The sequence below is a fragment of the Bos javanicus genome, chromosome 2 (assembly GCF_032452875.1).
Source record: "Bos javanicus breed banteng chromosome 2, ARS-OSU_banteng_1.0, whole genome shotgun sequence".
Lineage (NCBI taxonomy): Eukaryota > Metazoa > Chordata > Mammalia > Artiodactyla > Bovidae > Bos > Bos javanicus.
The window spans coordinates 13,631,653-13,647,033 of record NC_083869.1 but is presented as its reverse complement, the minus strand read 5'-3'; the positions used below and the strand labels follow the sequence as shown (position 1 = coordinate 13,647,033).

The following is a 15,381-nucleotide window of genomic DNA, read 5'->3' as shown; positions in this document are numbered from 1 at the left end:
AAGCACTAATAATATACCCCAGTATAGTGTGGCCAGTCAGGTCTAACATCTTTATAAAAGATATCACACTGTGTTAAGGACAATACAATTCACCTCAATTCAGTTCAGTTTCTCTGTCGTATCCGACTCTTTGCAACCCCATGAACCACAGCACCCCAGGCCTCCCTGTCCATCACCAACTCCTGGAATTTACCCAAACTCATGTCTATTGAGTCGGTGACGCCATCCAACCATCTCATCCTCTGTCGTCCCCTTCTCCTCCTGCCTTCAATCTTTTGCAACATCAGGGTCTTTTCAAATGAGTCAGTTCTTCACATTAGGTGGCCAAAGTATTGGAGTTTCAGCCTCAGCATCAGTCCTTCCAGTGAACAGCCAGGACTGATCTCCTTTAGGATGGACTGGTTGGATCTTGCAGTCTAAGGGACTCTCAAGAGTCTTCACCCAGTTCAAAAGCATCAATTCTTCTGTGCTCAGCCCTCTTTATAGTCCAACTCTCACATCCATACACGGTCACTGGAAAAAACACTGCCTTGACTAGACGGACCTTTGATGACAAGATAATGTCTCTGCTTTTTAATATGCTGTCTAGGTTGGTCATAACTTTCATTCCAAGGAGTAAGCGTCTTTTAATTTCATGGCTGCAATCACCATCTGCAGTGAATTTGGAGCCCAGAAAAATAAAGTCTGACACTGTTTCCACTGTTTCCCCATCTAACTGCCATGAAGTGATGGGACCAGATGCCATGATCTTCGTTTTCTGAATGTTGAGCTTTAAGCCAACTTTTTCACACTCCTCTTTCATGTTCATCAAGAGGCCCTTTAGTTCTTCTTCACTTTCTGCCATAATGGTGGTGTCATCTGCATATCTGAGGTTTTGATATTTCTCCCGGGAATCTTGATTCCAGCTTGTGCTTCATCCAGGCCAGCGTGTCTCATGATGTACTCTGCATAGAAGTTAAATAAGCAGGGTGACAATCTACAGCCTCAATGGATGTACTCCTTTTCCTATTTGGAACCAGTCTGTTGGTCCATGTCCAGTTCTAACTGTTGCTTCCTGACCTGCATACAGGTTTCTCAAGAGGCAGATCAGGTGGTCTGGTATTCCCATTACTTTCAGAATTTTCCACAATTTATAGTGATCCACACAAAGGTTTTGGCATAGTCAATAAAGGAGAAATAGATATTTTTCTGGAACTCTCTTGCTTTTTCCATGATCCAGTGGATGTTGGCAATTTGATCTCTGGTTCCTCTGCCTTTTCTAAAACCTTTTATTTCTTTTCCTAAAACCAGCTTGAACATCTGGAAGTTCACGGTTCACATATTGCTGAAGCCTGGCTTGGAGAATTTTGAGCATTACTTTACTAGCGTGTGAGATGAGTGCCATTGTACGGTAGTTTGAGCATTCTTTGGGACTGGAATGAAAACTGACCTTTTCCAGTCCTGTGGCCACTGCTGAGTTTCCCAAATTTGCTGGCATATTGAGTGTAGCACTTTCATAGCATCATCTTTTAGGATTTGAAATAGCTCAACTGGAATTCCATCACCTCCACTAGCTTTGTTCATAGTGATGCTTTCTAAGGCCCACTTGACTTCACATTCCAGGATGTCTGGCTCTAGCTGAGTGATCACACCATCATGATTATCTGGGTTGTGAAGATCTTTTTTGTATAGTTCTTCTGTGTGTTCTTGCCACCTCTTCTTAATTCTTCTGCTTCTATTAGGTCTATACCATTTCTGTCCTTTATTGAGCCCATCTTTGCATGAAATGTTCCCTTGGTACCTCTAATTTTCTTGAAGAGATTTCTAGTCTTTCCTATTCTAAAGGCACCATTTTCCATTATGAATGAAAATGTAAATGAAGCTAATCCCTTTACACTCAATTTTAATAACAGTCTTTAAAAGTTTTTCAAATATGTGATTAGCTTGTTTTCATAACCTAGGTATAGAGAAATAAGTTAGGCTTTTCTTACTCGTTAGACATCATAATTGTAACTGATAATTATACTGCACTTTTATGTCAAGACAGCCTCATGTGCTGTTGACATATGCAAGGCAGCATGACCACATTACAGAGTCCTCGCCAGCCATACTTTTCACTTTTTAAAGTTTTTATTTCTTTTCCTATCAATTATCATTTACTCCTGATGAAAGTACCTTTTAACATCAATGCTTTGGAAAATATATTTTTCACAACTTTACCTAGGTAAACTCAACAAGCTTGGGCACAGGGAGAACCAAAAAGCTTATTTCTGAATAAACTTCACTTTTTATAAACTACTATTTCTGGTTACTCAAAATAATTTTTTTTTTTACAGGTTTACTGAGGTATAATTTATATATCGTAAATTCATCTACCAATTAAATAACTGAAAATTAAATAATTGTAGTAAATTCATAAAGAGTTGTACAACCACCAACCCTACCCAGTTTTAGAACATTTACATTATCCCAAAAAATTCTCTTGTGCCCATTTTCAGTTAATACCATTCTCGCCTCCAGTCCTAATACTGATCTGCTTTCTGCCTCAATAAACTTGCTTTTTCCAGACATACCCTATAAAATGAAATCATATATAAACTTTTACAACCAGCTTCTTTCATTTAGCCTAATGTTTCTGCAGTTCATCCATGCTATAACATGTGTTGGTAGCTTGTTCCTTTTAATTGCTAAATAGTGATCCATTAAATGCATATACCAATTTAGTTTATTCATCAATTGTTGGGCATTTGAATTACTTTCATTTTTAAGCTATTTTGAACAATGAATGCTGCTATAAACATAGCCATGTGTGGACATGTGAAGTACTTTCATTTTTCTTGACAGATTCCTAGAAGTGGTATTGCTTCCTTCTGAGTTCTCAAGTGCAACTCAGAGAGGCATGTGATAAGAAAAGTAACCTCTAGATAAGAGTCAAGTTGCTGTAATTATATACTATGTATTTATTCAGCAAATACCCCAACCTGATACTGTATTGTCAGACACTGTTGGAGGAGCTGGGGATAAAACTATGAATAAAATGCTGACCCTGGCCCTAAATGAACATACAATCTAGTGAGGAATATTTATGTAAGTATACAGGTAACTCTTCCTTTTTAAAATCTGGTTATACCACAACTAACTTACAGGTGCAAGGTTCAAAGCTGGTGAAAATTTGTGATGATTAATTCCCACTTTCCCTTCAAGACAGAGACCCTCATCAACTTGTAATAACATAAAAGAAGTTTAAAGGAAAAAACAACCCATACACAAAATGCTATGAGAAAGACTACAACAAGAAAGGTCAGAGCTTCAAAGGGTAGTAAAGATGATGAGCAAGATGGAGAAAATTAAAGAGGGCCTTACCCTCAAGGATTATTTTTGTTACTTGATTACATGATGACGGACAGTGGAGGCTCATATTAGACTGCCTCAATCAGGAGGCCTGTAAAGAGGAATAAAGTTGATGCTTAAGCTGTCTTGCATTCTTTCTGAACTTCCTGGACATCTGATGTTCTTGGGAGATTTTGGAGTTAGGGTGAAGTGGTGTCAATGAGAGAATAATTCCCACTTGATACCTGATCTTTTAATACCCACTTTCTAATACCACCCTAATACCCACTTAATACCCTGAAAGTGAAAGTCACTCAGTGGTGTCTGACTCTTTGTGACCCCGTGGACTATACAGTCCATGGAATTCTCTAGGCCAGAATACTGGAGTGGGTAGCCTTTCTCTTCTCCAGGGGATCTTCCCAACCCAGGGATTGAACCAGGTCTCGCACGTTGCAGGAAGATGTTTCACCAACTGAGCCACAAGGAAAGCCCAGGCAGGGTAGGGTACCCTACCTTCATCAATTCTTTGAACTCAGAGGGAGCTCCTACCCACACACTCTACTACTCTTTCTTGAAAACATACCATCTCATGTTCAGTCTCCCCTTTTATCCATCTTAAGATCAACCGGCCCATCATTATATTACTCCCTTGTAACTCTCTGCCTCTGTCATACTTGCCAGATAAAACCCACAATAGGAGAAAGCCTATACCTATGCTCTGACTCCATCTCAACCTGAATTCACTACCACCAACCCTAAATGAGTTGCAACATTATGCCATTTTCACCATTAATTCCCTCTCCCAACTCTCCTCAGTGATTATGCGACTCCTCCTCTCTCTTAATAATGCCTCTTCATCTTGATTCTTAGGTTAATGCTTGCCTAAATGGCAACCCACTCCAGTACTCTTGCCTGGAAAATCCCATGGATGGAGGAGTTTGGTTGGCTGCAGTCCATGGGGTCGCTAAGAGTCGGATACGACTAAGTGTCTTCACTTTCACTTTTCACTTTCATGCACTGGAGAAGGAAATGGCAATCCACTCCAGTATTCTTGCCTGGAGAATCCCAGGGACGGGGGAGCCTGGTGGGCTGCCATCTACGGGGTCGCACAGAGTTGGACACGACTAAAGCAACTCAGCAGCAGCAGCAAGCCGGACCTTATATATATAGCTGGCTACTCAACATCTCCATTCAGACTTCTAGTAGGTCTCTCAAACTTAACATATCTAATATTGAGCTACTGAGTACTATCCCTTCTATAATCGAACCCTAAATAATCTTATTTCATCATCCCAGTAAATCTTGATATTTCCTAATCGAAAAACTTTAGGTCTTAAATTTCTCACTGTTTTATATACCCCATACCCAATCCATCAGCAAATACTGTAGGCTCTGTCTTCAAAACATCCAGAATGTGAACATTTCTCACCTTTACCACCCTAGGCCATGCCACACTCAGCTCTTTCAATGACTACAAATTGCCTAATCAGCTTCTCTGTTTCTACCTCTGTTTTTTCTCCAGACTATTTCTCAATCCAGCAACCACAGTGACCATAGGTATATCACTTCATTCCTCTATTACTCTTCTACAATAATTTCTCAACTCAAGAGTAACTAACCAAAGTCCTTACTATGTTTGAGAAAGCTCTTTATGATCTGCCTACCCCTTCAACCATCGTCCTTATCTCCTACCACTATCTCCCAGCTCCTTCCCCAGGGGGCACTCTGGCTTACCTCCCGTTCCCTGAACAAGCCAGGTATGCTTCCACCTGAGCTTCTGCCAGTGCTGCTCGCTAAACACAGAAGGCTCCTCCCCCAGCTCACCTCACATCCTCCTAACTTTAAATCTCCGCCCTGCTGTCTCCTCAGTAAGGCCTTTCTCAGGTCAAGTCAATTAGCATATCCCCATTATCACTCTGGAGAACGCAATGGCACCCTACTCCAGTACTCTTGCCTGGAAGATCCCATGGACGGAAGAGCCTGGTTACAGTCCATGGGGTTGCTAAGAGTTGGACACAACTGAGCGACTTCACTTTGACTTTTCACTTTCATGCACTGGAGAAGGAAATGGCAACCCACTCCAGTATTCTTGCCTAGAGAATCCCAGGGATGGGGGAGCCTGCTGAGTTGCCAGCTATGGGGTCGCACAGAGTCACACACGACTGAAGCGACTTAGCAGCAGCAGCAGCAGCAGCACTGCCACTCTTCGTTCTTTTTAGAACGCATCTCTACCTGGCAATATATTCCTATTCTAACCGATCTCTGTCCAGAAGAGTATAACCTACAAGACCAGTGATATGATTTATTTGCTGCTGGATTCCCTCTCCCAGAATAGGACTCAGCTAATAGAAGGCACCCAGTAAATGTTTTAAATAAATAAAACTATGGGAACACATACAAGCGGTACTTAACCTAATTAGAAAGGGTTAGAAAAAGCTTCTCCAAAATGGTGACATTTAAGGATAGACCTGAAAGACAAGTAGAATTAGCCTAGTCAAAGAATATGGTAGAGAAAGATTTTTCTAGATAATAAAAATAACAAAAGGCTAGAGGCAAGAGAAAGAATGACCATTTGTGCCATCAAAGTGTACAAATACCTCTCCCCAAATAAAATACTGCTTTAAAAATAGTCTATTCCCCCAATGAGGAAAATGAGGGCTAAAACAGTATACTATCCCATGTATTCCTGGCCAAAGACCATTAGGGTATGTATTTAAAACAGTATTAGGCAAGATGAGTGCTAAGAAGAACAAAAGTAAAACAAATATTTTGCAACATCTGTTATTTATTTCCTTATAGTTCCTTTTGCTATCTTTGATTTTAGAGCTTGGCAAATAATTTGATTTGACAAAAGGTAAAACTGGACTGGCCGTGAAAAACAATAATCAGATACCATGTCAAAGGTACTCAAAGGATACCAGGTTAAAAGTGGCCAAAGGCCCCTTCAAAGAAATGACTCAAGAAAACAAAACTAAAGATCAACAATACCACTAGGTTTGGTAACATACTTTGCTGTTTGAAGGAAATCATAATCATCATTGCAGTCAAAGGGATTAGCTAACAACACCTGGAAGATGGCTGAAAAACTGACAAGATATAACTTTAGGAAATTTTAAGAAAATGAATAAATAATTGCAAATGGCAGGAATGCATCTCCTTGGGGACTATGCTATGAAACCCCAAGACAAGGCTCACTGGCCCTTTTATCTGCCGAATAACTGACAGCATCCTTATTATTGTAGTTTAGTATAATTAGAACATACAATGCACAAGACACAAAATAAGGTGATTTTAAAACATATGTGTTTTGGGATCACGAGAACCACCCTTGGGAATATGACAAAAGCTGAAAAATACACTGACACATCAACTCTGTACACAATTTCAGGGGATTCCCAAACTCTATCAAATTCAGTGTGAAAGTTCAATCAGTCAGTCAGCTCAGTTGCTCAGTCATCTCTGACTCTTTGCGACCCCATGGACTGCAGCACGCCAGGCTTCCCAGTCCATCACCAACTCCCCAGAGCTTGCTCAAACTCATGTCCATCGAGTCAGTAATGCCATTCAACCATCTCATCCTCTGTCGTCCCCTTCTCCTCCCACCTTCAATCTTTCCCAGATTCAGGGTCTTTTTCAAGAGTCAGTTCTTCGCATCAGGTGGCCAAAATACTTGGAATTTCAGCTTCAACATCAGTCCTTCCAATGAATATTCAGGACTGACTGCCTTTAGGACTGACTGGTTGGATCTCCTTGCAGTCCAAGAGACTCTCAAGAGTCTTCTCCAACATCACAGTTCAAAACCATCAATTCCTTGGCGCTCAGCTTTCTTTATAGTCCATCTCTCACATCCACACATGACTACTGGAAAAACCATAGCTCTGACTAGACAGACCTTTGTCAGCAAAGTAATGTCTCTGCTTTTTAATACACTGTCTAGGTTGGTCATAGCTTTTCTTCCAAGGAGCAAGCATTTTTTAATTTCGTGGCAGCAGTCACCATCTGCAGTGATTTTGGAGCCCCCCAAAAATAACGTCTCTCACTGTTTTGTTTCCCTATCTACTTGCCATGAAGTGATGGGACCGGATTCCATGATCTTCATTTTCTGAATGTTTTAAGCCAGCTTTTTCACTCTCCTCTTTCACTTTCACTTTCATCAAGAGGTTCTTTAGTTCTTCTTCACTTTCTGCCATAAGGGTAATGTCATCTGCATATCTGAGGTTATTGATATTTCTCCCCACAACCTTGATTGCAGCTTGTGCCTCATCCAGCCCAGCATTTCTCATGATGTACTCTGCATATAAGTTAAATAAGCAGGGTGACAATATACAGCCTTGACGTACTCCTTTCCCAATTTGGAACCAGTCTGTCGTTCCATGTCCGGTTCTAACTGTTGCTTCTTGACCTGCACACAGATTTCTCAGGAGGCAGGTAAGGTGGTTTGGTATTCCCATCTCTTGAAGACTTTTCCGAAGTTTGTTGTGATCTACACAGTCAAAGGCTTTATGAGAACCAATACACTTGGGATAATAAAGAGAAATATATCCCGGGATGAAAGCTATGCAGCAGGCTTATGAAAATTGTCCAGAGGAAAGTTGGAAGGCAGAGGGTTATAGGAGAGTGGGCTCCAGAAAAAAAGGAAAGCTTATAGAAAGGTGGCATGAATTTTAGACTGGATAAATTTTAATATTCTATAAAGAAAACTAATTCAGGAAAGTAATAATATTTATTTATGGAACAAATTTAACTGTGAAATAGTTCTGGAAGACAGAATCCATTTCATTTTGATAATAAATATATATATAAATACATGTCATATAAACATATTATATTATTTGGACTTCTAAGAAAGTCCAAAGTGTGATAATGGAGTGAAGCAATGCAAATCAAACATTCAGGTCTTTGCCAATTATTTTAACTTTTAGAATCAGCACATAATTTAATCTCAGAACACTATATGATTACAGGACCAAAGGACAGCATTAACAATTCTGGAAACATGAAAGTAAAAATGACCAAGGTTGATGTTATAAATATAGAGAAATACACTATTTAAAGTTTAAAAAGGAAGTAACCAACAAAATAAAAATATTAACCAAAAAAAAAAAAAACATCAAACATCAGGAAGAAGGGAGAGGATAGAGGAGGGGAGGAAACAATGAGCTAAACCCTCATATTTTATAGCAAAAAATTAACAGATGCTATCTAAAGTTGGCAAATAAATATATAAAAGAATGAGCATATTTCTTATAGTTCTGGAGGTAACCTCCAGATATACTAAAAATATAGGTTCCCCTGAGAAATATGAGCAGGATAGGAAAGACTGGAATAGGATTACATACCCTCACATTTCATCCTAAATTCTTCTAGACTATTTAATTATGATATATTCATGTTAGCGTGGTAAAAATTAAAAGAAAAAAAAAAAAAAAGCCAGTTTAGGTAGGTCTTTAGTGCTGATGCAATTCCTGCCAGCACTTGACCTATTTCAAATAGTTTTTAAATATATCAAAGCAAGGTTTACTTGTTTTTTCTATTGAGGGGTTCACTCTTTTATTAATTTTCTTTCTTATTTAAGCTAGAAATTACATGTGGAAGAGATATTAATTGAATGTTGATCACACTTTTAAAAAAGAATATAGACACAAGTTAGTTCTCATTGTATTAAAATTTCTTGAATTTTAGTCAAAATCAAGCATTTCTTTTAAGTTTCCATGAGGATACACACATACTTCTTTAAAAAAGTATACATCATCAAAACCGTTACATTACTTTTACTGTAAGATGATTCCTTCTATAATCAAAGTATTATTTGCTAGCCTACTACATCCAAGTCGACAGAGATTGAAAGATGGGTGCACGGAAAACAAGAGTGAGGTTTCACAAATAAAGAGATTACTTTTGTTTTGCTTCCCCTAGTGGAGGCTGGAAGAAAGGAAGGAGGGGAGTAACAGGAGGGACTGGGAGGCGTGAAAAGCCTTGATGGGATCATTACAGCACTTCACTTGTCAGAGCAGGGTTCACAGATCTGAAAGGATACATTCAGAAGACATTAAAAGACAGTATTAAAAGTGACAAACCCTCAACGACCAGTGTAACATTTTGTAAAAGTTAGAGGGGTTTCTGAAGATTCTAGGTTTAGGTAACCAAGTGAATTGTAATGATTCAAAACAAAGAATACAGAAAAGACACAGAATGCAGGATAACCATGTGTTCAACACTGGACACAAAGTGTGATGTTCAGGTTGTGGAGCTGTCCAAAGTGTAACTATACACAGTATATTACTAGATAGTATAGTATCTAGCGTATTACTTAGTTGATGATATACTATTTAGATGAAGCCATGGAAGTAAAATGTTTTCTTACATACATATATTGCAGGAAGTGAAAAAAAAGGTCATTGAGAAATATCTACATGAAAACAGCTGGTAGAAAAAAAAGTGAAGCAGACCTAAAAGTTAGAGACGTAATATAAATAAAAGCTTCCATTTTTCAAAAGCAATGTGTTACACAAGTCTGCTGAGTGGTAAAACCAAAACTCAAATTTTGGTTTGTTGTCCATCCCTTTAACCAATATAGTATCACCATGATGGCAGCCATGACAAGACAAGTAATGCCCATTTTAGAGACTAACTAGGAATAAGCAAGTTTCCTTACCCTTTCCTTCTAACTCCGGACTAAACCACAGTGCATGTGTCAAGAGCCTCCCCATACCCCCAAAACACATTTATGCTTTTAAGAAGCTGGGGCTCCACTAAAAAGTACAATTATTTTTATAGCTAATAATATAAAGTGTTTTAAAGTGCTGGTAAATTTGGATCTTGACATAGTTATAGACAATATTCGAATAAATGAAAGCTAGCTAAGTTAAAGCTTATCAATCAGGTTCATTTACTCATCGTTATTTACTGTCTCTCATGAGCCAAGCACTAGGGATAAAATGGTGTCTAAAAACAGGCTTTAACGCTGTGCCTCTGAACAAACTGTGATGAAATTATGACACTTTTAGAGTTGCTCTGTCTTGTCTTGAGTGACTTTGTAAGCTACTTAATTAAAAATGTTTGTTACATATAATAGCATCTTGTAATACTGTGCTCCAAGAAAGAGGAAATAAACAATAAGTATAACACAAATATTCCTCTAAGTTTGAAAGCTTAACTTCAAATTATTTCAATAATGGCCTATACCTTAAGTCCAGAATCCCTGTATTATTGTACCACCCCACTCACTAATAATGTCTTCATTCTTAGGGAGTTAAGACCTAACTGAACATACATAAGACAGTAATTTATATCATTTTCTCCTTAATTTGGGAATCAAATCCAAAGTTTTATACTAAATGTACAATAAATAAGAAAATTCCTTAATGATACTTTTGAGCCAGATATTTTTACAGTTTTAAACTAGCTTTTAGATGTAAATACAGCATAGGAAGAAAGGGGGGAATTGTTTTTAGAAGTTTAGGAAAAAAATTTCTTAAAAGTTTTAATATACACCTGAACATTAGCTTTAAGAATTTCTTGGGCAAAACAACTTTTACCTATTGATAAAATAAGGAGTTTCTACTCTTTTCTTCATCCAGGGAAATAACAGATTTCCCTCTATATGTTCATAAGAAATCTATGAGAAACAAACCATAAATCCATTTGACAGTTATACTTTCAAAATAATGGAAGATATGATATAGACAAATAACCTCTCAGCTCAGAAATGTTTTCCTTATCTAAATTAAATAAGAAAATCTATAAAGCCTATTAAAATATATAGCCAGGGGCTTCCCTGGTGGTCAAGTGGTTATGAATCTGCCTGCCAATGAAGGGCACATGGGTTTGATCCCTGGTCCGGAAAGATTCCACATGCGAAGGAGCAAGTAAGCCCATGCGTTCCAACTACTGAGTCCACTTGCCCTAGAACCCATGAGCCACAACAGAAGAAATCACCAGGTGAGAGGCCCGCCTGCTGCAGCTAGAGAGTGGCCTCTGCTCGCAGCCACCACAGAAAGCTCACTCACAGTAGCCAAGGCCTGGCTCAGCCAAAAATAAATAAATAAATCTTAATTAAACACACACACACACACTGTTCAGTCGTAAGTCGTGTCTGACTCTTTGTGACCCCATGGGCCCTCCAGGATCCTCTGTCCATAAGGTTCTCCAGGCAAGAATACTGGAGTGGGTTGCCATGTCCTTCTCCACACATATATATTTTATATATATAGCCCGGCATATATTAGACACTCAATTAAGTAGCTGCTATAATAAAACTGGCTTTTATTTATATGAGTTTTATTTAATTGACTGCTTTGAAGCATATAGGGCATTTAATTCAACACCACGATCCAGGAAAAAAAATCACATTCCTTGGTATGGACTCTCCCTACGTCCAAAATTGGGGGTGGGATAGAATTTGTAAATTTACAACTGGTCACAACTACACAAGACAGTAAAAGTGACTCAACAGATTCAACATCATCACTACTGAAGCCATGTTAGGAACCAATCCTATTAGTTGGCACTGCCCTCCTTCACTGTATACGAGATATCTGTGTGCTCCCAGTTTCTACTGGATTTAAAAGTATGGGAGCTGGCACAAGAGCAGATACCTGAGAAACAATAAAAAAAAAATCAACAATTTTTCGCTGCAAAATAAGACTGGCTTTTTTGTAAGGATCATTTTAGAAACTTGAAAGCAAAAACTTTGCTGAATTTTCTACTGAAACAATCTTTCTGTGACTGCCTTTTCTGAAATTGAGGACAAGTGGTGCTTGTGTAACATGCATGAAAACAGAAATACTGCTCATCAGTAATTCTCCTTGATCCCTGAGATAATACAAGCATGTTCTACAGCACATATCTCTACAATGGCCCAAAGACCAGGAATAAGAAGAGAAAAAAGGCAACTGTGATGTCAATACCATTTCTTCAGTGTATTTAGCCAGAAATCGGTAAGCTCCGATCATCCCAGACACTACTGTCATTCCCTGTCCTTATACTTCTATTAACCACTTCTCTAGAATTAAAAAATTACAAGATGAAATCCCTCATTTCCTAACCCAAACTCACTAGGAACTTAAGAGGATTTTAGCTCTTAAAACTAAGATCACCAAACTTCACAAACAGTACACACAGTACTTTAGCGTGTAAAAAACAGCAGAAGGGCATTACACAGACTAGCTATAAAGGCCGTAGGACAAAATTCAGACTTTGCAAACAACACAACCAGAGTACCTTCTACAGGTAGAGATAACATTTAACAATGGTGTATAATTGATATTATAGGTTAAACATAGAATTATCACATGACCCAGCAATTCTACTCCTAGGTATATATTTCCAAGAGAAATAAAAAACATATGTCCATATAACTTTTACACAAGCATTCATAGTAGTAGTATCCGTAATAGCCAAAGAGCACAAACAACTCAAGCATCCATCAATTGATGAATGGATAAATAAAAGGTGATATATCCACACAGTTGAGTATTTTTTGGCAATAAAAAGAAGTACTGATATATGCTACAACCTGAATAAACCTTGAAAACATTATACTAAGTGAAAGAAGCCAGTCAAAAAAGACACATTATTTATTTTATCTATATAAAATCTACAGGACAGGCAAGCATACAGAAGGAGATTCATGTTTGCCTAGAGTTGGGGTGGTGGGGATACTGGCAGGAGTGACTGCTAATGGGTCTTGGGTTTCTTGTGGGGATGACAAAGATGATCTAAAATTGACTGTGGCACCGGGACACACAACTCTGTGGGTGAACTAAAAACCACTGAATTGTACATTTTAAACAGGTGAACTGTATGCTATGTGAATCATATCTGACTAGTTATTTTAAAAATCAATTTTGTGCTACAAAAGTTGAAAAATAAACTATTAAAAAACAAACAACAATAACAAAAACCTAGTATTATTGTAAACAGCATGCCCAGCAAATCAAGAACAAAGATTATCAACTTATTCAACAAAAAATTTTACTGATATGAAATATGTTTAATCAGATCTTGCTAATTTTCTAATAAAAGGTCTTGTATCAAGGAACTATGCTTATTCTCATACAGAAATTTTCACACACATATAAATTAAACTGAAAAGATTCTCTGAAGAGCTCATATCACAGATTTCATAAGCCATGAGAAAGAGAAGCATAAAATTAAATGTAAAACAGATTTCATTATAAAATCTTTTAGAGTGAATATATAACCTCTCAGATGAGTTAGCGAACTAGTATCAACAATTGAAGAAAGAGTTTTCCACACAATAATAGTGTTCTGAAGACATGTTCATTTTCAGTTATTCATATCTAATCAGGAACTAACTGTGATATCTTAATATACCAATGATAAAACAAAATCTTCTGTGAAACGAAAGAAAGACTTCTATTAACCTATATTCACAAAAACAGAAAACTTTTAAAATAAAACTTTAAAAAATTATTTAAAAAGCACTTCAGACTTATTTTGTTAGTTCTGACTGGTATTTTTCCTTCACATTAGAATATTTTTAAGTGAAAGCTGAATAACAGGCTAAATACAAATCTTCAATGAACATACACATGATCTGAAGAAACCACAAGATGACAAAATATCTTTTAAGCAGAGCTTCTCAAAAGTAGGGAGATTGTATGTAAGAGGAAATTTCTAGACTAAGTTTGTACATTAAGAAAAAGAGAAAAGAATTATAAGGTCACCAGAGAAAAAAGGAAAAAGAGAAGACACGCAGAAAGAGTCCAAGTCAACAAAATTTAAATGAAAAGACCACAGTAAGGTGAAAAATAACCCTAATTTCCTAAAGTGAGTTATTCATAGCAGTTGTTATAAAGAATTACCAAAAGATATGTGAAGGAATTGGCAAGACTCTAAATGTTACCATCTTTCAATATAATACTATGAAAAACTTTACCGTCTGAGGAAATGTAATATGGAATAATAAAGATCCTAACACCATCAGCTTGTTATCTTATTTAATGTAACAAGTTTTTCTCAATTATAAAAAGAAATACATTTTAAAGTTAAACAGCTAATTATGAAAAACAATACAAGCTCTATGAAGACATTTTCTAACTTCAAGACAAAGTTAAACCTATGACTGTAAGAAAAAAGTCCCTAACTGGTCATGCAAATACTAATATTTGAAAATATATACATATCTATTACCTTACTCTTTGTTGCAACTTGAAAGGGAATAAGTATATGTAAGAAATTAAGATCCTATTTTTCTATAATAAAATGGCAACGTAGCTCAATTGTTTTTTCCACCAATTTCTGAGATAAGAATATTACCTCTAAAAGCCTTTAATGTATATAGTTTATATATTCAGAATACAAAGAATTAGATAAATAAGAGCTACTTCAAGTACTGACCATTACTTCCACTACAGATGGCTAAAATCAAGTAATATATAAATTTAAATGACTTACATTGTTGTTGCGAGTTTCTACAGCAGGGAATTTTCTGACTATGAATTTCACAGCAGATTCCAGGTTTTTGTCAATAAGGTAGGATGGTTTTGCCTTGGGGTCTCCACAAGCCTATAAAACAACAGTAATAAAAAAAAGTGAAATGCATCGTTTTTCTAAAACCAAAAAATAATAGCAAATCTGTAATCAGAAATTAGAGAGATACTTGTTTTTGGTGAGCAGGTGATAAAATGAATAGGCAAAGTGCAGGGATTGTCACAGCTGAAATATGCAATGGGAGACAGTACAGAGATGTTCTTCTACTGAAAAAAAATGCATGGAAAGTTTCAAAGCAGTTAGCGCAGAACAGCAGTGAAGGAAAAAGCTCAAACCTAAAAAAAAAAAAAGAAAAGAAAAAGAAAAAAAAATTCTTGGTTTGAGGTAGGATTGTATTCATCTGAAGCTAATAAAGTATGACAAAATTAAATATTCAATAAGAGTACTAGAAATGTTTCTATGTGTTATATAATAAAAGCTTATGTTTAAATGTCTTTTCCAAAATGTTCTCCTCATTCAATCTAAACATTTTAAATACAAGAGCCCTAGTTCAAAAGAACTGGAAGGCGCTAAAACTGGCCTTATAGTATTAACTTGTGTTGCCGAAAATCTGAG

At 37.0% G+C, this 15,381-nt stretch overlaps 1 protein-coding gene across 2 annotated transcripts in view; it reads right to left on the bottom strand.

Annotated features, from left to right (window-relative positions):
• The window catches only part of NCKAP1 (NCK associated protein 1), a 105,940-nt gene that overhangs the window by 76,055 nt on the left and 14,504 nt on the right, over window positions 1–15,381 (bottom strand). For both annotated transcript variants that reach the window (XM_061433524.1, XM_061433518.1), the window contains one exon: window positions 14,731–14,841. In XM_061433524.1, coding sequence (XP_061289508.1) covers window positions 14,731–14,841 — 111 coding nt within the window. The remainder of the gene's footprint in view (window positions 1–14,730; window positions 14,842–15,381) is intronic.